The 27,192-nt window shown below is 38.2% G+C and overlaps 1 protein-coding gene across 1 annotated transcript in view; it reads right to left on the bottom strand.

The window, feature by feature from the left end:
- The window catches only part of PCCA (propionyl-CoA carboxylase subunit alpha), a 289,215-nt gene that overhangs the window by 222,589 nt on the left and 39,434 nt on the right, over positions 1–27,192 (bottom strand). The window contains exons 5-6 of the mRNA XM_069878949.1: positions 23,102–23,215; positions 21,548–21,601 (exon numbers count right to left, since the gene is read on the bottom strand). Of these exons, the coding sequence (XP_069735050.1) occupies positions 21,548–21,601; positions 23,102–23,215 (168 nt within the window). The remainder of the gene's footprint in view (positions 1–21,547; positions 21,602–23,101; positions 23,216–27,192) is intronic.

The following is a 27,192-nucleotide window of genomic DNA, read 5'->3' as shown; positions in this document are numbered from 1 at the left end:
GTTACAGTCTACAGCTGCAAGGAATACTAGAAGAAGTGGCAAAACACAGAAATGAGTAGCCCAGAGAGGCTGTGAAGTCTCCATCCCTGAAGACGTTCCAAATCCAACTTGACATGGCCCTAACCAATCTGATGCAGTTGATCCTTTGATACAGGGCCAAGATCCCCAGAGATACCTTCCAAACTCATTTATTCTATACCTTCAAATGCAGAAATTATAGATTATCATAATCTTTGGCCAGGTGAAGAGGGTTACAACAAACAGTGCAGAGAACTTGGCATAATCCTTGTTGTTAAAAAATACAACCCTCTTGACTGCCTGGGATAAACAGATATGGATCTTCCTACTCAAACTCACAGCACCTATTTGTTTAAGAGAAGACCCTAATCATACTGATATTTCTTCTCTAATAACTGGTAGTGGTGTTGTCTCTACCCATTTCTCTCTACCTCTGTACTAAAGTATATTCTTCCCTTAGTTGTGCAGACAGAAGTGATACCTATTAGTTCTGCGAAGTAATTGTTTTCAACAGAAAATCCTGTCCAAACATTCCCATCTCTGAAAGACAAGCTCATCCAATTATATTAGGAGGTCACCACAGGATGCAGCACAGGGCTCAGAAGACACAGCTGGAGATAGGCAGGGACAAGAAGGAACTCCCCACACCAGCACTACTGCAAGAGCACTTGGGAGAAGCAGCTAGTGTGAAGGAGGAAGGACAGTAAAGTGTGTGTGTGTATGTATATATATATATATATTTATATACACACACACTACATACTACAATGCCCTCATCAGCTGATTTCATCAAGCATTAGTGTACATATGGGACTAACAACATCAGACAACACAGCCACAGTAAAAGATACCACTTCACAGAACTCTGTTAAGCACTACTGTCTTTTCTTCACTATTTATTCGTAAAAGGATGCATGTAATAGTACTACTAATAGAAAATGTTATTTAAATCTTGCACACAGTTCCTTGGAGAGAACTGTGGACTAATTACGCTGCAATGAAAGATAACTAGCTGTTAGAGCTGCCTACTGAGAGATGTCCAATACACTGCATTTAAGTAAATTAAAAATTCATTGACTTTTTCCTTTGGGAAGTGTTCTAAGAAAATTTTGAGGTTTTTTTCTTTATGTTCTAACAACTGATCTAGTTCTTCGGTATTTATGTAGTTCTCCCTCCAATTTCTATTTATGCTCAACTAATACAATAGAGTTTACATTAGCTATTACAAGCCGAGACATGTGTGATTGTTTTGTCCTTTTAAAGGTAGATTTTGAAATAAAGTTAAGAAACAAGGCTCAGGTGCTTTTGTAGCCAAACAATGGAAAAATATTATATCAAAGATAAAAAATTTAGGAGTAATGAAACATATCCACACAAATTCTGATTTTCCAACAAACCCTGCTCTTGGTGTCACATATTCCTACATGAATTAAACAAGCAGATTTAGTCCCTGGTTTTTATGTTTAAACAAAAGGCAAAGAACTACATGTGACCATCAACAGCATAAATATTACAAAAGATTCTGACACTTGCATCAACAAAACCTTAAATAGTTTAAGAATGGGGAAGAAGTGGCTTTGTGTTTTGTTTCAATTTTTTGAGTTAAGAGACAAAAAGTTCTTCACCATGAGAGTGGTGAGGCACTGGCACAGGCTGCCCAGGGAAGTCATAGATGCCCCATCCCTGGAGGTGTTCAAGGCCAGGTTGGATGGGGCCTTGGGCAGCCTGATCTAGTGGGAGATGTCCCTGCCCAGAGTAGGGGTGGGGGAGCTGGATGATCTTTAAGGTCCCTTCCAACCCAAACTGTTCTATGATTTTAAAAGTTTCAAATTATTTTAAGGCTGTGGTTTTTTTTAATTCTTGGTTAGCATCTGGAAATAAGTGGAACTAGGCATATTTAAATCTATCAAACAATGTGATGAAACAGTGGTTTTATGACATTCAATGCTACAGCTTCTGGATAACAGCCTCTCATTAGCTCAGAATCATAAATAAAGCAAGTCAATATCTATTGATACGTAGTACTAGAGGGTTCATAAGTACTTACTGTGCAGCAATCTGAGATTCCCTTGTGGCCCTGCTCTACAAGAACCACAACCACTCCGAGTTCAACAACGTACCATGGCAAAAATATCTACCACACCTTCAGGCTGAAAGAGTTGGGGCTGTTCAGGCTGAGAGAGTTAGGATCATTCAGCCTGGAGAAGAGAAGGCTCTGAGAAGACCTTATAGTGACCTTTATTACCTGAAAGGGGCCTACAAGAAAGCTGGAGAAGGACTTTTTACAAAGGTTTGTAGTGATAGGACTAGGGGCAATGGCTATAAACTGGAGAGGGGCAGAATTAGACTAGACATAAGGAGGAGTTTCTTCACCATGAGAGTGGTGAGGCACTGGCACAGGTTGCCCAGGGAAGATGTAGGTGCCCCATCCGTGGAGGTGTCCAAGGCCAGGTTGGATGGGGCCTTGGGCAGCTTTATCTAATGGGACACACCCCTGCCTACCGCAGCGGGGTTGGAACTGGATGACCTTTAAGGTCTTGCCCAACTCAAACCATTCTATGAGTAACAAAACCTCTGGATCAGAAAGATAAATTTGGTCTGGTGACTAAGGGTGGAACAGCTTTTTGGAACACAGACATCAAGTTCCTCCCACCCCCTTCCCAACAGATGGGCCTGAGAGTTGAAGAGTCTGGCTTCACTCCTGCTGCAAAGTAATTAGGCAAACAAATCTGGATACTGTAAATAAGCATGTGCTTGAAATTAAGCACGCTTAAACAGTTGCAGGATGAGGGCCTAAATTTCAAAATCTTAGCTTGCAGAGGAAAATCAGCCTGTTAGATGGCCACAATCTTGCTTAAAAGCTGACATTTCTTTTCAAAGGTCCCTAACAGAAATGGGGACAGCAAGGGGTGAGAGAAACTTGTGTATGCTGAGACTGGTCAACTACCACATCATTTTTTTAATGCAAATAGATGTCTCAGGAGTGCTTAAGATGGTAAACAAGACCACACTACCCTGGAAAACATTTTCTATTTCAGCTAAGTTACATGAAAATGGTGAAATGCTACAAATTACACAAGTGCAACCTCTAATTTATCCTCTGGGCTACAATTACTTGGAAATTCTTAGCAAACTGTATTATAATTTGTGAACTGGATGCTGAAAACTATGTCCAACTAAATTATGTTCCTCAAAGCTACAGGAAAAAATGTAATCCTTAAAATTCAAGGCAGAACATACTCAGGTTCATAGTTAAAAAGCAGCCACAGGTATATACAAAAGGTTATCCCTAGAGAAAATTACTCTAAGTTTATCTGGAGCAAATACGCCAGAAGTTTCTTATGCTGCTTTATACACAACATCATTGCATAAAACATCCCTAATGTGCACATCCTGGATTGAAACAAATCGCCTTCAAACAGCTTTTCAGAATCCACCACCTCCTTTACCACTTATCTCTTGCCACCCGAGAGAGGGAATGAAACAAGAAGAGGCTGCAAGAAACACAAAGGAGCAAACACAGGATGCCACAGCAACTAACCCCAACACACGAACTCCTGAAAGCATGATTTTATAGTCTCAAAGTTCCTTTGACATCCCTGTGGTCATCTGCTAACAATAACAGGTGGCAATCAGAGGCTTGTTCTGATGGGCTCGAAGAGGGAATTAATAGGAAATTTAATTGCCATAGGCTAGAAGTGCTGCATCACAACAGGCAAGTTGATCCAGTGCACATTCTGCCATAAGAGTGGGGTGCTGACCTCCAGGCTTTTCATTTTTTTCCATACTTAGTCCACTGCATTTTGCTAGTGCTAGCACTCCTCTTTCTGGATTACTTTTAAGCTTGCTCTAGACAACTACATAAATAATAGTCCCAGCATAAGGGAGATGGCAGGATCACCTGACCAGGGCAAACACCACCTTGCAACAGCAAAGATTTGAGATAATGAACACTGGAATTGCATCTTTGCACAAATATCCACGAGATGGAAGAGGTTATTACTGCTCCCGGTTGCTCTTTTCAGGAGCAACCCAGCTACCACTGTCAGCACAAGCTACAGCAGGACTTGAAATATTCTCTGGAGTCCCAAGAGAAGAAAGGCTAGAATAGCAAGGAATTTACCACGCAAGCTCTGCATCATCCTCCCAAAAAGTAACTAGAGTCTGATCATTGAAATAGCTAGAATTATTACTGGCTGTTAATCACTTGTTAAAATCTTTCTCTAGTTCCGAAACGAGGATGCCCTTCATCAAGTTAAAGGTGCAAGGAACCTGCCCCCACAACAGAGATTAAGAGGAGCCCAGAGTTATTGCTGAAAAGTTATTTCCACACTGGCTGAACTCCTTCCGCAAGCCTCATCCTTAAGGCACTCCTGAATCTTTACTGAAGCACGGTGTACAGGAAGTCTCAAACTGATGCAAGGCAAGCATGATACTCCAAATAAAGGATTGGCTTGGCAATGTTTTAAAATATGTAAGAATTACCACTTCTAGTGGGAAATACTTTATTATTTTAAATACAGTGCCACAACACACTACACTATTTCAATACATGATTTCATTAACAGCTCATAGGCAAGTTAAATTTATTCCTTTCCAATGCCAAAATTTCAGTCTGTGCATATTTTCTAATAAAAACAATCTGGAGTGTATTTATTAGCCTCTGCATGTAAAATTGATGCTCATCATCTCTCCCCACAAATTCGAAATTCAAAAACAAAAAATCAAAACTCGAGGACTACTGACAAGAAAACAAGAAATAGCAGCTATGCAAAAAAAAAATTAGCTAATCTGACAGAAGATACTCACATATAGAAAACAGCTTATGAATTAGAGACTGTGCTCGAGATGGACATTTTTTGGAAGAATGAACAAAGATCCTGGCTCCCAAGATTTTCAATACAGAGAAATGCAAAAGTAAGGAACTCATTAACTGGTGTCTGGAATAAATCATGGTTTTCACTCCGAGTATAAATATATTTCAAAAGAATTCAAAAATATTATGCATAGGAAGGGGAAATTCCAAAAATACAGAAACCAGGACCATTACTATCACTCTTTTCCATGCAACTATGCCCCTCTAATTTTAAGGACTACAGTCCAGATACCAGGACCTCTAATCCTGTACGGTTTTTTTATGAACTAATATCAAGAGCTTAAACTAAGAAAACAAAATCAAAGCTATGTAAAATAGTTAAAGCTTATATTGCACCACAGATTAAAACTTAGAAAATTCTTGGCCTTTTGTTGTTTGCACGTAAAACAGTTTCTGCTGAAAAATACTGTAAAAAGAATGCATAAGACTCTTACTATTGGGAGAAACTTGACAGGTAACTTAGAAAAGAGGATAGGTAACTTAAAAATGCCTGTATCTTTGAATGCTGCTCTGCCCAGCCACAATTGCTGCTTGCATTTCTCCATCTTCAAAGCCCACAGTGTTGTGCTGAGACATTTTTTTGTGGGTGCAGTGATTAAAGTTTCCCCACTTAGAGCCCCAGGCTTTTCTTCCCCATTTAATTTTAGCTTTCTCCTTTCTATTTTCTTTTAGATGCTAACAGAATTAGAGGAAGGGGAAAAGGCATAAACCAGTTTTTCACTACCCATGCGCACAAGACACGTAGCACAATAGGGGTTTGGTAAGTATAATTGGGTTCTTTGGCCTCTGTCCTAATACAGCTAAAGTCAGACATTAGCAATACTATAATATAATTATGTTTACTGTACTTTGCAATATCCACCATCCCACTTAAACAGTGTCATTTAAGCATTAAACAGTCAAAAATGCAACTGATGTTACAATCTAGTTGTTTCTATCTTTGAAGTAAATTTCTGTGCCACTCCAGGACTGTTTTCACTGCTATTTGTTCTTCAGCATCACATCAGAAAATAGATAGCTCTCACAGTGCCAAGAGCAAATCTCTTCATACCAGACGTATGAACAGTTCATACAAAAGTTCTTGCTGCTCACAAAATGAGAACTACTTTCACTGTTTAGATCTCAAGTTCTTCCGAAGTATTATATATCCACCATTTTATAAGTATAGATATTTACTAAGTATTTTACACTTTTGCTGTCTTATGACTATTACCTCATTGGTCCATTTGTAACACTGCTTCATGAACAGGCTGAGTACATTGCTGCAAGATGCCTTCTGTTTTACTCACTCATATGCAGCTCCAATTACACAATAAATCTAGAATCCATTACTTTAATCTCTTAAGAAAAATTTGACAATGTTTTAGTATATTAAATATTCTTCTCTTGGTCTGAATAGATACACCATTTATATATATTACAATATGCCTTTGTAATCCATAGAGTACACGGATCTCCACACGTACTTCTCAACAGTCAGTTTAATTTTTAAAAAAGGCGTGGAGAATTAAGACCCTTAACTATTGTACAGAAACAACACTATCATCCAGCACATGCCAGCTGCCTTAGTAATGGAAAATGACAGTTTATAAACAGCTTAGATTTTTTTAAATCACCATGACACATCTGAGCAGTTTCAAAACCCCCTGGAAGATCACAATGAATCCTTGTGGTAAGAAAGTACCCCTGTTTATTGGCTGTTACTAAGCAGATAGTGTAGCTGAATGCAAAATCCCTTTAAAGTACACAATTTTAAAAAGTGACATAGCAACTACTTCATGCCTAAACAGCTTTGCCTTTCCTGCTTATCAAAGAAAACCTCAGCTATTTTCCATTCTTTAAAAAACAATTGCTCAAAAGTTCACCTCAAAGTCATTGCTCCAGAGATTTGTGACAATTTTAAGACTAAGGTTCAGGTTTCTTTAGTTTGCAGTTACATAGCATACCTGATCAATCTTGACTTTGGCATAAATAACACAAAGTTACTAGATTAAAATGACACCTGTAGTTTTGACTGTATCCTTCAGAATATAGCCCAACGCGCATGTGAAACTTCAGGCTGTCCGATCAAAATCCATATCTTATAATCAAATAGGGGAGTAAGTAAAAGTTAAATCCAAACTCTTTAACTGTAACAATTATTTTACTTCATTTATTTTCACTCAGCTACTACAGGACAGCGGGCCACAAAGTTTTATTTATCCATGTTGAAATCTAATTATTATCTAGCTTTTTCTTTTGCGAAGTTCCAGCCCCATTTCAACTCCCCTCACTTATCCCCGTGGTAGCTTTTCTGTCTAAATATTTTAGGAGGGTTCATCATTCCAAGAATAGTATCAAATCAGATTTTATTGCACTCTAATAGAGCAAGATACAAACATTAGAAAATCCTTTAAAAGGAATAGTATTTTACAATACAGGAATGCTGTTTTCTTTCACTACTTTTTAGATGCAGTTGTGATGGCCGTATTTGTATAGTATTGTGTAGAGACTGATGTGCCATTACATGACATTGAGAATACCTGGCATTACAAATATTTCATTCATGAAGTCACATATTCAGTAGAAAACTATTCCCACACTGATTGATAATGCAGACTTCATAGGAATTAGCTGAACCGGAATCTTAATTCAGACAAGAACTCTTAGGGGGGCTGGGGCTGGGTTATTTTCCAGCTGTTCTGCTGCTCTTTACCCAATTTTAAGTTTTGGTCACAATTTTCCTAGTCTCCAGTTCTGTGAAAACAGATTTGTGTGTTTCTCCTATATCATGCAGTACTCAAATTGAAAAAAAAGACTCAATGAGTAGAGAGAAAGATATTTGGGTGAAACTGCAAGAAGTGTTGAAGTCCTCACTAACAATACTTTTTCCACAGAAATGTGGCACAGACTTCAGTTCATGCATGAACATACTGCATGATACTTTATCTTTACTATGATTTTAAGCTCTAGTGGAAAATTCAAATTGCAAATTCAAACAGAAGTAGTTCTATAATTTTCTGGCACTTGGAGCTAGAACCATAGCCTGAATTATATTCAAAACATAAAAAGCAAATACATGGTAACACCACTTCCACAGACACAATATCTGTACTCAATTCTTTAAGCTGTCCCTCACAGATTTTTTGTGCTGTAATGTATGCAGTGTGTCAGGTTTTATCTTTCATTCTTTAAAGAAAAGCAAATGGGTTTGCATCAAGTATTTTACATTAGAAGAACAGATACTGCACTTAACACATCTAAGATGCATTCGAGAGGAAAAGCACTCACAAAAGCAACAGGCAAATCACCAGAAATAAGCAAAGCAAAAACACTCTAGGAAACCAAATACAATTTTTTTTTTCAAGGGAATCTTTAGCTTCTTGCCATAGGAGCTGTTTGAACCTCCCATCCCTTTAATTGTGGAGGCTACTTAAGAAATTCTATGTCAGTCAGGACCAACATTGAAACACAACTACAGCAGTCCACTTTCAAAATTCTTGAAAACCCATTTAAGGATATCGGTAGGGGGCAAATTAAAGCTGTATGCATTAGGAAGCTAATAATTTGAAAAATGTACAGGGGCAATGAACCCTAAAGTTATCAAGCACTAAAATGACTAGAAAAGTGTTTTATATAGTTGGAAGTAACTAAATACAGAAAAGCTGTTGTAAAAAAAAGTACAATTATAATCTACTACACAACCAAACATAATGTTGGCATCTGAAGTGTAACAAAATCTTGTAGATAAGGAATTAATGTTTTATTGTACACACTTTTTGGTAAATGAGTATACCTGTAGGTATAGTGGAGAGGCAGAGCTAGCCTATATGGCAGCAGAACTCAGATTGCCCTTTATTCACTCTTCATGAGCAACGTTACTTGAACATACCTTTGTCAAATTCTAGTTTTATTGTACTCAAAACTTCCACTCCAAGCATTTCTTGCATAAGAATTTCTCTTAGCATCTGCAAAAAGACTAGAGCTTTAAGGGAAACAACTAAGAACAGTTGTAACACTTCAAACTGTTATTGAAAGTAAAGGTAAAAAGGAGTTTCACACAGAAACCAGAGGATTTGAATCAACAACTCTGAAGTCGGAACAGAAGCCATGCTGTATCGCACCAAGCATGACACCATAAGTAACCCCTTTACCATTTTCATGAAAGTCAACTCATTTCATTTCACAAGCCACTGAAAACCTCAATTAGCACAACCTCCTCGAGTATTTGAGAGCCTAGTTGTTAGGTACTATGAAAACTCATTCTAACAAGAGCACGCTCCACCCACTGGACACTGGATCCAAACATCAGTGCCTACACACACCAGACCCAAATGAAAGCAGGCTTCATTTGAGTATTTCTATCTTTCGGTTAACCTGCTCTTAAAAAGCCTGATGTTATTTTAGCATAAGACTAAGCACAGCGTGCCAGCAAGATGCCTTGCCTGAAAATCTGGGCAGGGAACATTCTTTCTAAATTCCAGCCAGAGCAAATTAAATTGAACTTCTCCGGGTGGGATAGGTGGAAGCAGCACTGCAATACACCTGCTGTCTGCCTTTGAAAAGCAAATTTATATATTGGATTCCTGAGCCCTTGCATGCCAAGTAGCATGTTCTACATATACAAACATACATGTACTTTCAGCTTTTGCACATGCAAAGCTCACAGTGTTTGTAGTTGGGCTGCCCAAAAATAGTCATTTACCAAAACAGGTCGTAGTTAGATAAATTCTGTAGCAGTCCTATCATACATCTAGGTTATTAAACCAATTCCATGAATAAAAGTTTCAGTCTCACAAATTCAAGTGTTTCACTTTGATACCACCTTAAAATAACATGTTTTCTACTACAGAAAAGTATGCACTGAAAAGTTGAGTGCAGTATCCCTTACAGATGTTGTTCACTGGCTTCCTAAACGATGCAGAAATTTATGCATACTTACTGTCTGCCAAAGACTAAAAATTAAGTCAAGTTTTAAGACAAATTCATGTCTAAAGTACCATATGTCACATCTATTACTTGAATTGAGCAACTTAAGTATATCTTTCAAATACTGTTGTATGGGCTTCATTGGTGTTGAATTCACTAGATGCTTGCTAGCAAAAGTCTCCTTGAAGGCAGATACAATTATGGACTACACCAGTTTGGCTGACAAAAGCACCTCTCACTTCTAATTCAAAACTTGATCTAAGAACAACTTCCTCTACAGAAAGACAAAAACAACCAACCTGCAGGAACATTTTTACATTTTGAGGTCAGATCCTACACGAATGATAGAAGAATCATTGATCTACTCAGAGCTACCTTTGGCACAGTAACAGCTTTGCCCTAGCATTCACATTATAAACAATTCCTACCAGATCACACACACAGGTAGCTACAAACATCACAGCTCTTGCTCAATAAAGAAAAGGATCAAAGCACCAAAAAGCCACAACATCCAGAAAGCAAACAGTTGGCCTGCCTTTAAGCACTGCACAGCCCTGCACACAACTACATACAGTAGACAGCTCCTTAGAGTACAACTTAATCTTACTTAAATGACAAGGGCAGCAGCAGCACAATAGCCACCACTTGTTTAGTTAGCCATCAGGAAGCACATTCAGGCAGGCAGGAGGAGATCAGCTAGAGGACCTATTCACTACAGATTGAACTCTCATCCCAGAAGCCTGCCCCTCCATAAATTTGCAAGAGGGAATCTCAACTGAGTCTTCATCCCTCTCCTATTTGATCCGTTCAGAACCGCAGACCAAAACTCAGGTATAAGGCTGCAAATAATTCTATGACAGCTGCCACCAAAAAAAAAAAATCCCAAAGCTAAAGCTATTCTAACACATAAAACATTCTCCCCAGTTTTGTGCAAGCCCCACTGTGGCATCCTTTTGACTGTTTTTTTGGTGTGTTTTTTTTGGTTTTGGGGTTTTTTCTGTTTTCAATCTTTCCCATGCTTAGTTTTGATTATCTCCAGCTTTTTGAAGGAGTAAAAAACATGCAAGTTTCCTAAGCACAAGGCAAAGTGTTTGTCACAAGTTTGTTTAGCAAAAAGCATAGTTTTCCCTAGTTTATTTTATTACTAACTGTGAAAAACATCTTGGCTAAATCAGAAAATGTTTTTTCAGCAACACAAATCACTACCTGTTAGCTCAAACTACTAGTTGTCTAGTCAGTCTCGATCAACTGAGGTTCTGAATTACCACTTTATATTCCTCCTACATGCTGAAGATATTGCTCTTCCCAGACAACCCAAGAAGTAGCTATTTTCCAAACTGACAATAGGAAATCCAAATTTGACCAAGACATCTATGAAAATATTTCTAGCGTGTGAAAAATATTCAAATAACTTTCTGCAAACATTCTCATTTGAATACATGCACCTAGTGTTCAGATAGGCTAATAAAAGGGTTCACAAGTTCTTACACAATGAACTGGCAGGTTTTATTCATAAGAATGCTCTGGAATATCTTTTGCTGTTTTTCCCCTCATTCTAAATGTTTAATGCATTCCCCATCCCCAAACTGTATAATAAGTAGCTTGACTATAAACAGTGTTCACAATACCTTAGAGTGGGAAAGAGCAAGCATCAGAGCTCTTTTGCTGGAGCTCTGAAGAACATGTCAGTATGATCCTAACGGGCATCTGGAATAAAAATGCTTAGCTGTCGGTGTACATATGTAAATTCAGCAATACCTATCCTTTCGGACAGAAAATATATGCAGGACTCTACAAAGGAACGTATAATTCCACAGTATAAGTTTCTGCATAGTGCTCTGAAAATAGTTAAAGCAGCTTGGGAAATAGCAAGAATAGTGCTCCATCAAGAATACATTCAGTAAATCATTTGGCTTTATCACCAAACTAGGCTGTTGTCATGTGAAAGCATCAGTTTTCCCCCAAAAGCTAGCAACTTCTGTGTTGCATCTCAATTGCCAACCACAATGCTACTGCATTCCAATACACACATTTGCCATTACAGCAGTGAACCACACACACCTTCAAGGCAAGACAAGTCAATATTGGATGAGGCAGAGAGGATGCAGGGCAAGAGCAAATATTCAGAGATCCCCATCACCATATTCTGATAGCAGGAAACTGTACAGACCATAAAATCATTTGTTTCCAGGACTCACTGTGTAAGTGCCACCTCTGAATGAGTAAGTAACCTGGTTGGGATGTCTGATGTACCACATTCTCTTATTAAGAGAAGGCCTGCCAAGAGAGGCATTTTGAGGAGAATGACTGTAAACAGCAGTTAAAGAGGGGTTTGATGGTAAAACCTACCTGAAGTAACCTAACCTTTCTAGACACCATCGTTGCATTTTCTTGCTGCTCCATGCACTGCTAACCAGTGACCCACTGGAAACTTCAGCACCCACTGAAAAGCCTGGCAGGGTATTTGGCTTTCAATTCTTCTGCTCAGTTTGTTCCCAACACAAATATATTCATCAGGCTTAGAAACAACTCTTGAAAAAGGGCAGCCACTCAGCAATGAAATGTAAATTACTGACATGTGCTAAAACCTGGACTTGCCACTGCTAATGAGCACATTAAAGGAAAAAAGCTCACTAGATATTACTGCAACCTTTCCACTTAACCCTGTGTGTACTGAAAGCCAGAATTTACTATCAATTAAAGAACTCATCTCAGTGAGACACTGTTCACTAGGTGTATGCTTCCTACACAACTCTGATGTACAAAGCTGGACAAGTGTGTAAAACGTTATCAGGAATGCGTGCACACAGACAGCAGCCTTGTTTTTAATTCAAGTTACAAAACTGTCCCAGAGGCCAGTAAAAAAAAAATCATACACATCCTAGCATACATAAATTGATAAGTCTACAAAATTCATGGCAAGAAATCTTAAGAAAGCACATAAAACATGATTCACTATCAAAACCCAGTGTTAGGAACAACTTCCAGCAACTTTACCTTTCCTTTTATGCTTGCAGAGGGTTTAGACCCCAAGAAAATTCTGCAAACAGTAACAGCCAGAGGCAGGGAAAATACCATTGCCTCGGATAGCATCTGTGCAATAAAAGCCCCACAATATACAGTCACTCCGAGCTTCAAAGCTTTTAATGATTCAGACCAGCAATGCTGCAAGAAGCAACTATAAACTTACATTCTGGATAAGTGGGAGAGAACGCTTCCTGAGAAGCATTTGCCTCACCTCTGTTTTTTGGGGTATGAATAAAGTAATTTAAAGACAATATTAAGTTCTCAAAATGGTTCTATTACATGCTTACTGAGAGTCTTACTTATCAAACAGAAGGTGCACAGAACTGACTTCAATAACTTGTTTTAGGCTGATTTAGGTACCTAATTTAAGTACCTAAAATTCCTCCCACTAAGGTTTCCCTTCAATGCAAATTCAGCTATTAGCAGGCTAAAAGGTTGTCAACTTCAGCTACTTTTTTCTCCTCTCTTAACTCCTTATATCCCATTCCCAAGTTACCCTCCCTTTGAGTTTCACTCCATTTCCAGTCAGGTGGAAACTCCTTAGCTTGACTCTACCAGAATCAATTACATTAGCTAAAAGACTTTACCAGAGGATTTGGGAGCAGAGAGGAGGAAGGCATATAATTTAAATGAAGATAATTTTAACAGAACAAGGCTTCAAAGCGACCACAAATACAGTCGCTCCAGTACAACCAAGGAGAGCAACAACTCCTTATGGGAACAGACAACAAGCAGCCACTGGGAGCAGTTCTCAGCCAGGTTGGTGACAGTCAGGAGAGCAGTCTGACCACAGGCTCTGACCTGATCTTCAGGAGCTGAACACATGGGTTGGCAATCAGAGAGCAAATGAGAACCAGATGCTAGGTTCTACACATAACAGATCAGTTAACTTTAGGAAAATAATTTTAATACTTGTATGTTAATTCAAAGCTTCATTGTTGACAACAGTCACACTGCCAAGTATCTTAACCATTTTTCCCAAAACACATGCATAACTCTAGCAGGAATTTCTCAGTCAATGCAGTACCCAGTTAGCAGTGTTAATGAAACCTCACCTAGACAAGTCTTATTTGTAAGATAACCTTCAGACAGAAGTAAAGATAAAAATGAAAAGACAAAAATGAAAACACTTTCTACTCATTATTATGAATGCAAAGTCTTTTAAAGCTCTATAGAATTATTTAAAAGATTTATAAAATAAATCACTAAACACAATGAGGCAGCTGCAAGGCATTTATTAAATTCTTGACCTGGGGGTCATCATTCCTGTTGCACTGGCTACAGGCTTAAATTGACAAAAATTGAGAAACTAGGTAAAACACTATCAAATAGTGCTTATGTTGGCATGCCTTCATAGATTTTTTTGTTTGTCTGCTTGAGCACTTCTTTGAGGAAAGACTGAGAGACCTGGGACTGTTCAGCCTGTAGAAGAGAGGGCTCAGAGGGATCTCTGTTTATAAGTACCTGAAAGGAGGGTGCAAAGAGGAGGAAGCCAGGCTGTGCTCAGTGGTGCCCAGCAACACAACCACAGGCAGGGGGCACAACCTGAAACACAGCAGCGTCCCTCTGAACATTGGGAAACACTTTTTTTACTGTGAGGGTTGCCAAGCACCAGCACAGGCTGGTAAGCCAGGTTGTGGACTATCCATCCTTGGAGATACTCAAGTGCCACCTGGACATGGTCCTGACAACTAGCTCTGGGTGGCCCTGCTTCAGCAGAGGGGCTGGACCAGACGACCTCCTGAAGTTCCTTCCAAGCTCAACCATTCTGTTGAAGTAGAGACTGTATTTGGTATCTACAGAAGAAACCAGGTCTAACTGCACCATGCATAAACCAGACTGAAGATATTATCTTCTACTTTGTTACAGTAACCGAAAGGCTAAGAAGTTAAAGGCACCTTAAACAGTTTAATATCGCAAAACAATATTTAACCCTGACATGCCTGAATATAGCCTGCCCTGTATCCTTTACAGCTCCCACTGTTGCTGTAACTGGTAGATCTACGCAACAGTAAAAAATAAAACTAACTTTTCCTGTATTTCAATGCATTTCCAGTAATCAACCATGTCTGGCATATTAACAGTGATCCTTTCAACACAAAGGTTCTCATAAACCGCAGAAAACAATGACTCCAGAGAGGCTAGACCTCCTGCCCAGAAAGCAATTCTAAAACAAGTGAATCCTGTCATATACTGAACAAACAAGTAGGTTAAGTCTTGTTACTGTAGAAGCTATCCAAAACTAATACTTTACAGTAGCAACGTAAAATACTATACAGACATTAAATTCCTATACAAAAGTTTCAATCAAGATAGATACAACATTATAAAAGGAATCAAAATAGCAGCATAACATAAATTCTGAGCTTATAGAACTTTAAGATCAAGATCTACTAATTCAACATGAACTTCAGCTTTAACTTCAAGAAAATACTTCCTCAGTTAAGATCACAGCCAAAATACACACAAAAACAAAGCTCACACCAAAAAAGTGACTGTCCCATGCAGAAGAATAGGTCATCTTTCAGAAGCATATTAATAGAAAGACTTCCAGCTATTATCTTTTTCCACAACTAATGTAAAAAAAATATCACTCAAATGCCTAGAAGTTGCCAGTGATGATCCTCCCTTCACAAAGCTTGCTCCTGGTCTCAGTAGAATGGTCAAGCATCAGAATCTGGTCTAAAAGTATCAAGAAAGCAGAAGGCATCACTCCCTTAAAATTCAAACCAGAAAAGCCAGCCAAAGGGCATGAATTAGGAATGAAGACTCAGTAGATGATTTCCATTCTTGAGTTGCTATAATGAAGACAAATACATGGTATCCCTTATTTTAACATAAGTGTCTTCAAGCTAAATACTTCTACAGGCAAATACAGGTAAAAACTTCTCCTTCCCTCAGAAGAAATTATCTCCCTATCTTAGGATGAAAAGCATTTAGTATGTTTACATCCTCCCTCACGCAACACACCATTATCAATGACAAAAGCCCTTGTGCATGAAACTACAGTATGCTACAAAAGACGTCTTTCTTAGCTGATAAAAGGTAACTTTAGTAGGCAGATTTTTGGTTTATAACCTTATGCAGTTAGTTTTCAGTTACAGAAGAAAACAGGATAAAACAGTTAGAATTGGGAAAGAGAAAATGGTCCTATAGTACATCATTGCTTCGATGTATTTAAACTCTGTACTAATACACAAAATATCCCATACTAAGTTGCGTTCATCTAAAGTCAGAATTAATTTTATTGATATGCGTATTTTAGGAAGAAATGCAGTTGCTAAAGATAAAAGATTTGGAAGCTGCAATACAACAGAACCAGCACTGTTTTGCTCTTTAGCAGAGGCAATCATGAACAAGACCCTAACAACAATGTAAGCCATCATACACTTCTAGCAAAGGTCTATGAAGTTTTTAAACAGTAAACAACCTTTCTACTTTCACTCTAGGAAGTGTCTAAGCAAACAGTTCAGATGACTTAATTTTCTTAGCTCACATACACTAGCAGAGGACTGGTAATACCTGATAAACACTGCCCATGATTGAACACATGCACTATTCGACCCTCCTACAATTTCACAAAACCCAATACTGCAGATTTAGATAATTGTTTTTTGTATGAAAAAAAGTTTATTTGGTTTTAACTACAAGAATACAAGCAACATCCAGAAGTGTTTTGCCTCAGAACAGTAAGAAATGTCACCCATTGACATTGCAGACTCAGAGGTGAAGCTTTTGTGAGAACCAAACTGGTGACCTGACTGGTCACCTAAACGAGTACATTGCCTAACCCTCCATCAGGCAGGAGGGACACTGTCTCCAGACACCATCAGACAAAGCACCTTAAGCCACTCCAGACAGTGGTGGTGGGCACTTTGCCACTTTGGTAGGCAATGACGTACTATGCATCGCAGGGCAGCAAGAAACCCACACTAAGCAGAGCAACTCTGTCCGCCCTACTTCTCATAGAATAAAGTCTCTGTCAAAAGCAGCTACTTGACAAGCTTCCAAAGCTGCCTTTTTTCAACCACCACTTCACAATTTGGTAAACACAAACGCTAATCAGTCACTTGAATAGCCAGGTAGGGAGCCAACACACAAGGATCATACCAAATCCATCTCCAAAATGTAATGTCCATTGAATCATGACAAAAGTAACACCATAATTTGCTTACAAATAAAGCCATGCACAACAATTGTAATGAAACACTGCTGTCATTAAGAGTTTATTTTAAAAGGTGGCAATCCCAATTATAATAGCTGTGCATAGGGCTGTAGATCCACCTGCACAAAGTTCTTTACAGGTCAGATGTGCTCCCTCACAGAAGATTACAAATGCTGTTCTTGGTTTTACCTTTTCCATCTCAGACTTAACAGCCATTTACAAACATGTGATCAATCATTTCCATAAACATTGTTCTCCCATTTATTTCAGACAATACATTGTTTGGTTATTTAATTCCACCAGGAATGTTAATCTAGCTTCAAAGGTAAAGAGAAATAGTGCTGGTTGCTTTGTTCCCCCCTTAATCATTCTGAACAGTAGTGGCTAGAAGGGCACAAAAGATATAAAAATAGGTGTCACTAAGAACTCCTAAAGGGTCCGTATCTTATTCCAGAACTGAGCCCTTTTGTCCCACCATGTTTACAGCTTCTATTGCAAGGAGAGAATTTTGGCAGAGGATAGTGGCTGGCTTTTTTAGCATCATGAAACAGAACATCCAGATAGTACTGTCAAGGCTGCATTGAACTGAAGATATAAATCCAGCAAGCTGGTGTTGTTCATACTAGACTTCAAAGGAACACATTCATTTAGCTGATTTTTTTTTTAACAGCAGCTTCCCCAGGGACTTCTGTGGCAAAGGGGGAAGAACAAGTTCATTTGTGTGTTCTTTTAATTAAAACGCAGAAAACAGATCCCGTTAAGAGCAACTGCAACACCAAATCACCATGCATCAAGGTCCATGGTTCTAACCATTATCAGAATGCAAAAACTACAGGACCAGTCATACCTGCTAACATCAGCTTAACCACAGGAAGAAGCACTGACACTGGAATGACTGCGCAACTCACTCACATGCTTGCTTTCTTACTATTTTCTCCCTCATTCCCTTCTTCACCTAAGAAAAGGGGGGAGAAAAAAGTCACTGGGACGATGGGCCAATCCCAATCTATGCAACACAGAGACCTGACAGCACTCACACCCTCACCACAACAGCCAGAGGTCTGTAAGCAAGGAAAATAAAAACAGCAATTGAGCAAAATACACTTTTCAGCACAGGCTAATCAAAAGGCTCATCTTAGTCTCAGGGCTTTCTCCTTGCCAAATATCAAAGGCCTGCTGCAGACAGCAGAGGTGATGGAGCTCCCCAGAAAGGGTCTGCATTAATTTTGTATGATGGGAAACATCAAGCAAGATAACCTGAATACAGATGTCACCAGCAAATTCTTCTAAAACATGGAACAAATTGGTTTTGCAGCTCTGCTAAGCATCTGGCAAAAGATAATAACAATTTCTGCCCCCTTCCCCCTCCCCAAAGTGGCAAGAGATTTTAACTGTGCCTTTAGATTTATGTCAATGCTTAATATTGAGAGATGCCTTGAAGGAAGTAAACTGCTTACAGGAAAATATACATGCATGCATAACCTGCAAGTAACAGCTTATGCATTGGATTTCACAACTTCAATGTATAGATCATTTTTATAATGCACCACAAGGAGTTCCAAGTTGGACAACTCAAATTTCTGAATTAAAATGCAAAGTAAGATTCTAAGGAATTACATTCACTTGCACAAAATAATGTTTTAACAGCTTTATCTCAAAAGGTTTTCAAAACATTTCACTCTAAAATATCCGTCTTTAAGAAACTGACCTTAGGATTCAGGAAACCTTTGACAGACTCACTTGTTATAAGTGCCATGGATCCCTTTTCTGTCAGCCATCAACAGCAACCAGAATAGACACACATGAAGAGGGGACTGAATGCAACAACTTTACTGGATCACAATGAACAACATGCCAGATATTCACTCACTGATTGCTTTTTGGAAATTTTGTTTTGGAAACAAGGGATCATTTACTTGTGCTCTCCCCCATTCTAAGAGAACGATAAGTTTCTAAAGAAAAAAAATAAAGACTAGTAATTTCCAATACTCTAAATGTATCCATCAAATTCTTCACAAAGATTGTCTATAGCTGTGTGCTATTCCATGAATCATTTAAGCAATAATGAACAAAAAAGACATGCTTTTGTTCAAATCACACACAGTGGGATTACATGTGAACTGACCCTCCATGTGTTAATTGAAGACAAAGCTTTGCTTTGAGCTCATTACCGCTCTTACAGGCAGATTGGCAAGTTTAGAAAGTTTAGCGTATTTCTTCATTTCCGAATTTACGTAGCTTGTTTTAAAAGCACAGATGCATACCAGGAAACAAGGCCAGGTTTCAGAAGTTTCATCACTACTTGCAGTGTGAAAAAACAATATACTGTGTGCAAAGAAAGGGATGGGGGGAAAAAAAACAGAACAAACCCACATCTTTGGCAACTTCACAGCAGTTTTGTAACATGTTATAGGTTTTAACAAAGAAAAGAAACAGCAGGCAAGTTTTCCTCCTAAATATATTAATCAGGCTGTCTTGATAAAACCCAAGTAGCCCTCAGTGATAAAAAGACAGATCATTTCACCAATTCTCACTAGGGGTTTGATATTCTAGAGCCACTGACAAAGAGAAGCATGATTATGTCTTAATTAAGCCTTTAAATAGTACATTTCAGAAAGCAAATTAGAACTACCTTGTTTTATTATATTTTTAGAGAACAGAACACACTGAGTTTCTGAAACACAATTAAAAGCAATTTTGAGACTGTAGCACCAACTCAAACTTGAACACGTTTCTAGTCAACATGTTATTTCAGGAATTCAATGTTCCAAGCATGTCAGTGAAAAAATTAAAAATAGGAAGGGGCAGGGGATCTAGAAGAATGTATGTACTACCTCCATTTCTGCTAATCTTGCCAAAAAAAAAAAAAAAGCATTCCAGATAGTCACATAACCAATACTGTAATTTACAACACCCAATAATAACCAGACTACTAGGAAATGTGCCTAGTTTAGAGCAACAACTACCAAATTTCAGAGTTTGGCAGAAAAATATAAAGCAAAATCGCATGAGCAAGCACTTCATTTTCATTAATTTTTTTATTTAAAAAAACCAAACCAGGAACTGTCAACTAAAGCCAGTCATCCTGCTGGTCTAATCTAGTGCGAACACAATTTGTTATAAATTAAGCCAGGAATCTCCCCTCTAAAAAGATGCTCTGGCACATGAAGCACAATAGCGATAAAAGAAAGCTGCTAAACTGCATAAAAATAACATGTAAGAAATTACCCCAGATTGGGTAAACCCTGGCAAATGCCAAGCGTTTAGAATTCCTTTCAACTTTAACATCACCACCACCCAGCAACTGGTGGGATACATTCAGCATCACACAGAACCTGCACTTGTTTTTATCTAGCAGCTTTTAAAAAAGCACAGAGAATGGAAAGTATAAAAATTTGAGATTTCATTTCCAAATAATCTCCTTAATGAGAAGGTGGTATTCTCTAGCACCAAATAAACTAAGTAGAGTAAAGGTCTGTATTACAATTAGAACTTAAGCCAAAAGGGACATAAGTCAAGGAAGAGTGGAAATAATAACTATTCCACAAATGCTAAGACTAGAAGACCTATCAAAGAATTGTGTTCTTCATCTGGTTTTTGTTTGTTTTTTTTTTACCCTTAGTCAAAAGGTGCAAATAACTCAAAACTAGCAACAAGTTTATCTTACCGCTTGTAAAAAGATTTTTTTTTTCAGCTATGTGGTTCCTTTACCCTGTAACAAATCTGGTAGCTGCAACAACTTTTTACTGGAAATGGCTATGTAGTATGTGTTTGTCCTTATTCTCAGTGAAGCCAATAGATCATGTGTCATTGTCTGCAGTGACTACACATACAGCTTCCACTCAAGCCTTTGCTCAAACATTGCGCACGTAACTTTCTCCTAGCACTGCTCAAATTTACAAGCAGCCGCATGAAAGATATTGGACAAAACCCAAATCACTGAAAAGGCCATATATCAGTTTCTGGGATATACAAAAAGCCCACTGAAGTAAAGAGGTTGTGGATAATTTTTATAAATTCAGATATGAAGTGAAAACAGCACCCTCTTGACTCTTTGGTGCTTTCAGGGAATGCAGCTCAACAATACGTGACCACCAGTAGAGAAGCCAGTTTTTAAACAGCTTTCTATTCCCATCCTGAAAGTGCAGTTCAGCACCTTCTCAGGGCTGCTGATACAGCTGTTCACCAGCTGTGCTATGAATCACTAAAATGATCACTTAAAACCAGATACTTTTAACCTAGATCATTTCAGCGACCCACTTTTACAGGGCAGCCTCATAAACAGTACGTGCACAAGTGAAAAAGCCAAAAGGTTCTTACAGCCTCAGTAAACTTCTTACTAATAGGTACCTCCCCTTTTCCCAAAAGAAAACACAGGCTGCAATTACACCCTCAAAACGCAAGAAATTCATACACACAAAATGTATACTGAAGTCTCCTGTCTTACAGTCTTTCAGATCTGCCTTGAACTGGTATCCTAATCCCTCAGATACCTTGGAATGAATATACGTCACAGAGCATCATTCACAGCTAAGCAAATAGAAATAACTTACCAAGCGTCTAGCGAATTCTTTGTTTTCTGAAAGAAATCCATATCCTGGGTGTACCTTAAAAACAAAAGGTTAAGCTGATTGAGTTCTGAAGCCAGGCAACAAACTTGCTGCTCTTCAGATACTGAGGGAGGTGAAGCAGACTACTAAGCATTTAAGTTAGTTGAAAACCTTAGGAAATTGTCCTTAACACACTGATTTATCTATCCCAAGTCAATCTGTAAAGACTCAGTGGTTGTCATATCTGAAATAAGCATTCCTTACTTCACTGGGGAGTGATGAACACTCCCTTTGGTGTTTTGCCTTCTGCTCTTTTTAACTTCAGGAAAAAAAATTCTCTCTGCAAACTTCCTACACATGTGCTCATCCACACTCTTCTCACTATAAAGCACTCATCCCAAAATACTTCTATCGCTGATCACAACAGTGGTCTCAAGGCCCACAGGCATAAGCCTTCTACCACTAGCGACCCTTGCTGGAGAATGTAATTCACTGTCTCATTAGTCTAAGTCACACATCTTTATGTGCCTAGTTTGTTATTTACACCCCAACACACACCCAGTATAATTACTTGAGAGGAGTGTGAGAAAGTTTGTTTTACTTTACACAATTCATACAACACTTGTGATCCAATATGCTCCAACTAAGTATAAGCCATTTTGTTCTCCTCTTTTAAAGAGCCTAAACAACTGGGTTTCGTATTCAGAAACCCATGGGGAAGGAAAGAGTTTCTTTATAGGAAAGTTTTTGGCCCCTGAAAACACTATACCAGAACATCTTTGAAAGAAATTACCATTTAATCCAAATTGTTTCAGGGTAATTAGTGTTGCTCAAATTAAAATAAAAACTGATAGGTGTATAAGTGCTCTGTGTACAGTAGCCCTGAATAATACATTTATTTCACTGACAGAACAAAGAACACTAGGCACATGAACATGACTACACATTAGTTTTTCCAACCTGTTAAGCATTTTCCAATGCCTGTTAAGCTTTGAATCTCCAGCCAATTTGGAAGGAGAAAGGCAGAATAGTCCACATTTATGCATACAAGCTAACACGCATTTTGTAAGCATTCTGAAACAAAAATAATTACAGGATGCACCATTTACCTTACCTTCCTGCAAATAACATTTATGTAATCTAGAATGTGATTCCAAGTAAGTTTAAGCAAAAGCCTTTTTGGATAGACTTTGTAAAACAGTCAAAAAAAGCCATTATGGCATATAAAGGGTTAGTGCTCAAAACTAATTGGGATTTTTTTTTTTTCCCCTCAGCAAATTTGGAAATGAACTGAAGCTGCTCCCTGGTGTGAAAGCTGAATCCAGCAGCCACCTGCAGGATCAGCAACCAGTGCTGCCAGATGCTACAAAGCCTTTGATTTCCAGTAGCGATTTCGGACACATTTAACTCATGTGACATGAACTAACTGGAATAGCATATTCAATCACTTCCTCCCCCACACACACACCTTTTTTTAAAAAAAAAAAAATACAAACTCTGGCTTTTCTGTTTTCTATATACGAAACAGCTGCAGCAGATAGACTCATTCAGACTCACAGCTTGGGCCCTGGTTTCCTTAATGACTTCCATGATGGCATCCATGTTGAGGTAGCTTTTGCTGGTGGGAGCTGGGCCAACGCAGACAGCTTCATCCGCCATTTGCACGTGAACCTGAAGAGGCAATATTCTGCATTAACAGATGCTCCCAGCAACAATAATTACCGTCACCCTGAAATGCGCACACAAATCTGATTGTTTCGAAGATAATTTACATACCATAACCACTCGAAAATACACACTGAAATTACCGACACCGACGCAGGAAAACACACACTGTAACATTCAATCTCATTTTATTTAACTCAGTGTTTAAGTCACTGTCAAAATGTTTTATTATTCTACTGTTATTTTGAATTTGACTAAATAAAATCATGACAAATATAATTCCAGCTTCCTATAGTCATCATCTATATGTAAATTCAGACTAAAAACTACTTTGTTACATCTAACCAGGGTAGTCTAATATCTTAATACTTAATAACAAACATTCATGACCAGTTCTGAGCAGGCTCCCCAGGAAGTTGGGGATAATTAGAGGGAATTGAATGAAGGGATGCAGTGAGTGTCCCTGCACAGCATCAGGTCAGCACCATGCACAAATTAAAGCCTATGACTTAAGAGTTCAATATCACTACACGTGAACCAGAAAATCTTGAGAATTATTTAAGCAGGCTCATGTTTGATTCCTAATCCATTGTATCCTCATTTATATGCATTTGCCAAACTTTTTTTAGTCAAATCTGAACTATACAAAGTGAATACTTCCCACATTACATCAGGAATAAAAACTAGCTTGGTTTGAAGTTCGAAGCTTGAAGTCTACTTACAACTCATATGCACATATATCTTGAAGAAAAAGATAAAGTTTAATTAGTTTGGTTTTCAGCATGTTTTCAGAGTTCTGAATACTTTTCCTTTGAAGATAAACACAGATCCAAGAAACAAAACAGGTTTTTCTCATTCTGCTCTTTTGTAAGCTCAATTTCAGTATGTAAAGAAATCACATCATTGCTTAAACTGTGTAAGATTCTATTAGCTATGTGTCAGTAAGACCTGCTTATACTGATGGTTTGACATTTCCAATGCATACTAATTTTAAAAGTTTTTTTGAAACATTTGATATCATCTTCAGTATTTAATATATAGTTTTAAAAGAATGTTCCTTTAGAAAATGAGTATTCATATGTGAAACCAAAAACATTGAGTTTACAAATACAGTATTTTGTTCTTCACAAAAAGAATTTATTCGCAAGTAGCATGAAAGCTCTCAAGTATAAACAAAGTAAAGTTAGAAGTAATGTGGCACACAAGCTATTGGTTCATTCAGAAGAAACAGTCATGAAAATGGCATCTAGAAAGTGACAAGCAGTAGTCAGAAAATATTGACTACTACAATGAGAAAAATATTCAGTTAAGTATAACAAATGTGCAACAAGCACAGGAGTTGCATAAACATTTTTTCTTCATTCTCATTGACATTTTTCTGCACTTGGCAAAACTTAATTCTGCCACCAGGGAGAAACATTAACTTGCCACTAAATTCCAAGCTTCTTTCTGGGGATGTCAAATAGATTCTGAATTTGCTGTATACAGGAGTTAATGTAACCTCCTGGAATCACTGCACATTTCACATTTGAATTATTGCTTCTGTCAAGTCACAACAGTTTTTACCACTACAGCATAAGCCACAGAGGAAAAACAAAGGATGACAAAAATACAACCTCTAAGCACTCACACAATCACACAGCAGGATTTTAATACCTTTTAGTAAGCACAACTCTGCAACTTAAGTCAGTAATCTATTTTGATTAAATGCTATCAAGATTAGCCTGTCTGTCATCCCTTCCTGGAGCAGCAAGTACAAGAAACAGCATAGCCCTTGAATACTTTTATTTGCAAGACGGACGTATATCCTTAAAGCTATTTTGAATTCCAGTATAGTTTACAAGTCTAAACAAAGTTATTCAAAGTTTAAGCATAGTTAAACATGTACATTTTACAAAACTAAAAGCTTCCTCATAGAAAAGCACTAACTTAATATAGTTTGCTATATTTACCTATCAAGATAAAAACCCACTCACACTTCTCAACTTTCCACACTGAGATACCAACTGTCCTATCAGGACCATAAGCAGAGCCATAGACACCGCAAACCCATTGATTTTATGAATAGTCTTCTGCGCTTTTTCCCTGCCATATTGTCCCCCTTTCCGAAATGTTTCCTTGTTCCTTCAACTATTTGGAGTTCTGACTCTTCCTTTCCCACATTCCCCTCTAATCTAGCAAATCCATTTCTCCTTGTTTACCTCAGTGAGTTAGTGCCTTCTCTCATCCAGTGCCTGTTCAGCTTTCCAAATATACCACACATGGATATAACACACCAGCAGAACAGAAGCCATATCACATTCATGTTACCTGATATGCTGTGAAAGACAAGAGATCTCTATTCCTCCTCACTACTTCAAAACCTCCAGATTATCAGGTTCTACTGGCAGCTCTTTAATCTATAAATGCTTCTCTTAGCTACTTTTTCATAAGTATGATTAGACTGGTCCACATGTAAACTGGAAATAGAGATCTATGAGTTATTCACGATGACAATTTCTCTACACATCTGATTTTTTTCATGATGCACTGTAGTTTATGAAGAATATTCAAAATATCGTAACATAAATACACTACAGAATTTACAGTATGCTATATAGAAACAATTACACTAACCATCATTACTAGCAAACATTAAATCCATTATTTGAATCTACATGACAGCTGAAACCTTCATGTTACTACAGAATTACAGAATAACCAGGTTGGAAGAGATCTCTTGGATCATTGAGTCCAGCCATTCCTATCTGCCCCTAAACCATGTCCCTAAGCACCTCATCTATCCATCTTTTAAAGACCTCCAAGGAAGGTGACTCAACCACTTCCCTGGGCAGCCTCTGACAGTGCCTGACGACTCTTTCTGTGAAAAATTGCTTTCCGATATCTAGTCTGAACATCCCCTGGCGGAGCTTGAAGCCATTGCCCCTTGTCCTATCCCCTGTCACTTGGGCCAGTTCCCTCCTCTCCACAACCTCCTTTCAGGTAGTTGTAGAGAGCAATAAGGTCTCCCCTCAGCCTCCAGTTGTCCAGGCTAAACAACCCCAGTTCCCTCAGCCACTCCTCATAAGACTTGTTCTCCAGCCCCTTCACCAGCTTCATTCCTCTTCTCCAGACATGCTCCAGAGCCTCAACATCCTTCTTGTAGCAAGGGGTACCAAGCAGTACATCATTCAGTAAACCTTTTCTGCAGAAGCTGACAACACAATTATTTCTAGACAGTCCAGAACTCAGTAACTCCCTTTCCTCAAGCGCAACAAGTTTCAAATGCATTTATTTTCAAATTCAGGGGTTCCTTAAGCATTTGACTTAAATCCCACAATCCTAGATATTCAAAACTTGTCCCTAACTTACTGTATTTAAAGCTTCATAAGTGTAATTTCTCCCTTTTCTGTTTCAGTTTAACAAAACAAAGAAGCAAGTCCCAAGAGGTTCCCAAGGAAGTGAAATTCCTTCATAAATACTAGAATTGATCCTGCAATCTCAAGCACGAATGGGTAACAAAAGCTAGAAAAGCAGACAAACCATATGAAGTGCTTCATGATTTATACTGCACATTTTAATCACACTGGGCTATCTGTGCCTCAATATATATGTGTATATATATATGTCTGAAGCAGCTACAAGGACCTGTGATATTAGGAAACAAACAGCTGGAAAACATTAAAAAAAATTGTGTAAAAGCAGTTTGACCTCTCTGAAAGTGGCATATTTTAAGTATTTTATTTCTTAAGGACTAATTACATCACAGCAACAACAGGAAAAAGATGATATTCAAAAATATTCATCAAAACTTGCTGAATCATCATTTTTTTTCAGAATCCTCATCTAATTAAAAACCTGCACACTAAATTCAGTCATCCAAATCCCTGTGTAGGTTTGTTACACCTTTGGAAATCCAAACCCAAATCAGTGACAAACACCCAACCAGCCACTTCAGCTCCGCATCTATGACAAGGTCCAGGAGCCACCTTCATAGCAAGGCA

The sequence above is a fragment of the Phaenicophaeus curvirostris genome, chromosome 1, assembly GCF_032191515.1.
Source record: "Phaenicophaeus curvirostris isolate KB17595 chromosome 1, BPBGC_Pcur_1.0, whole genome shotgun sequence".
NCBI classification, from domain to species: Eukaryota; Metazoa; Chordata; class Aves; order Cuculiformes; family Cuculidae; genus Phaenicophaeus; species Phaenicophaeus curvirostris.
Note: the sequence above shows the minus strand (reverse complement) of the source record. Positions and strands in the feature narration are given on the sequence as shown.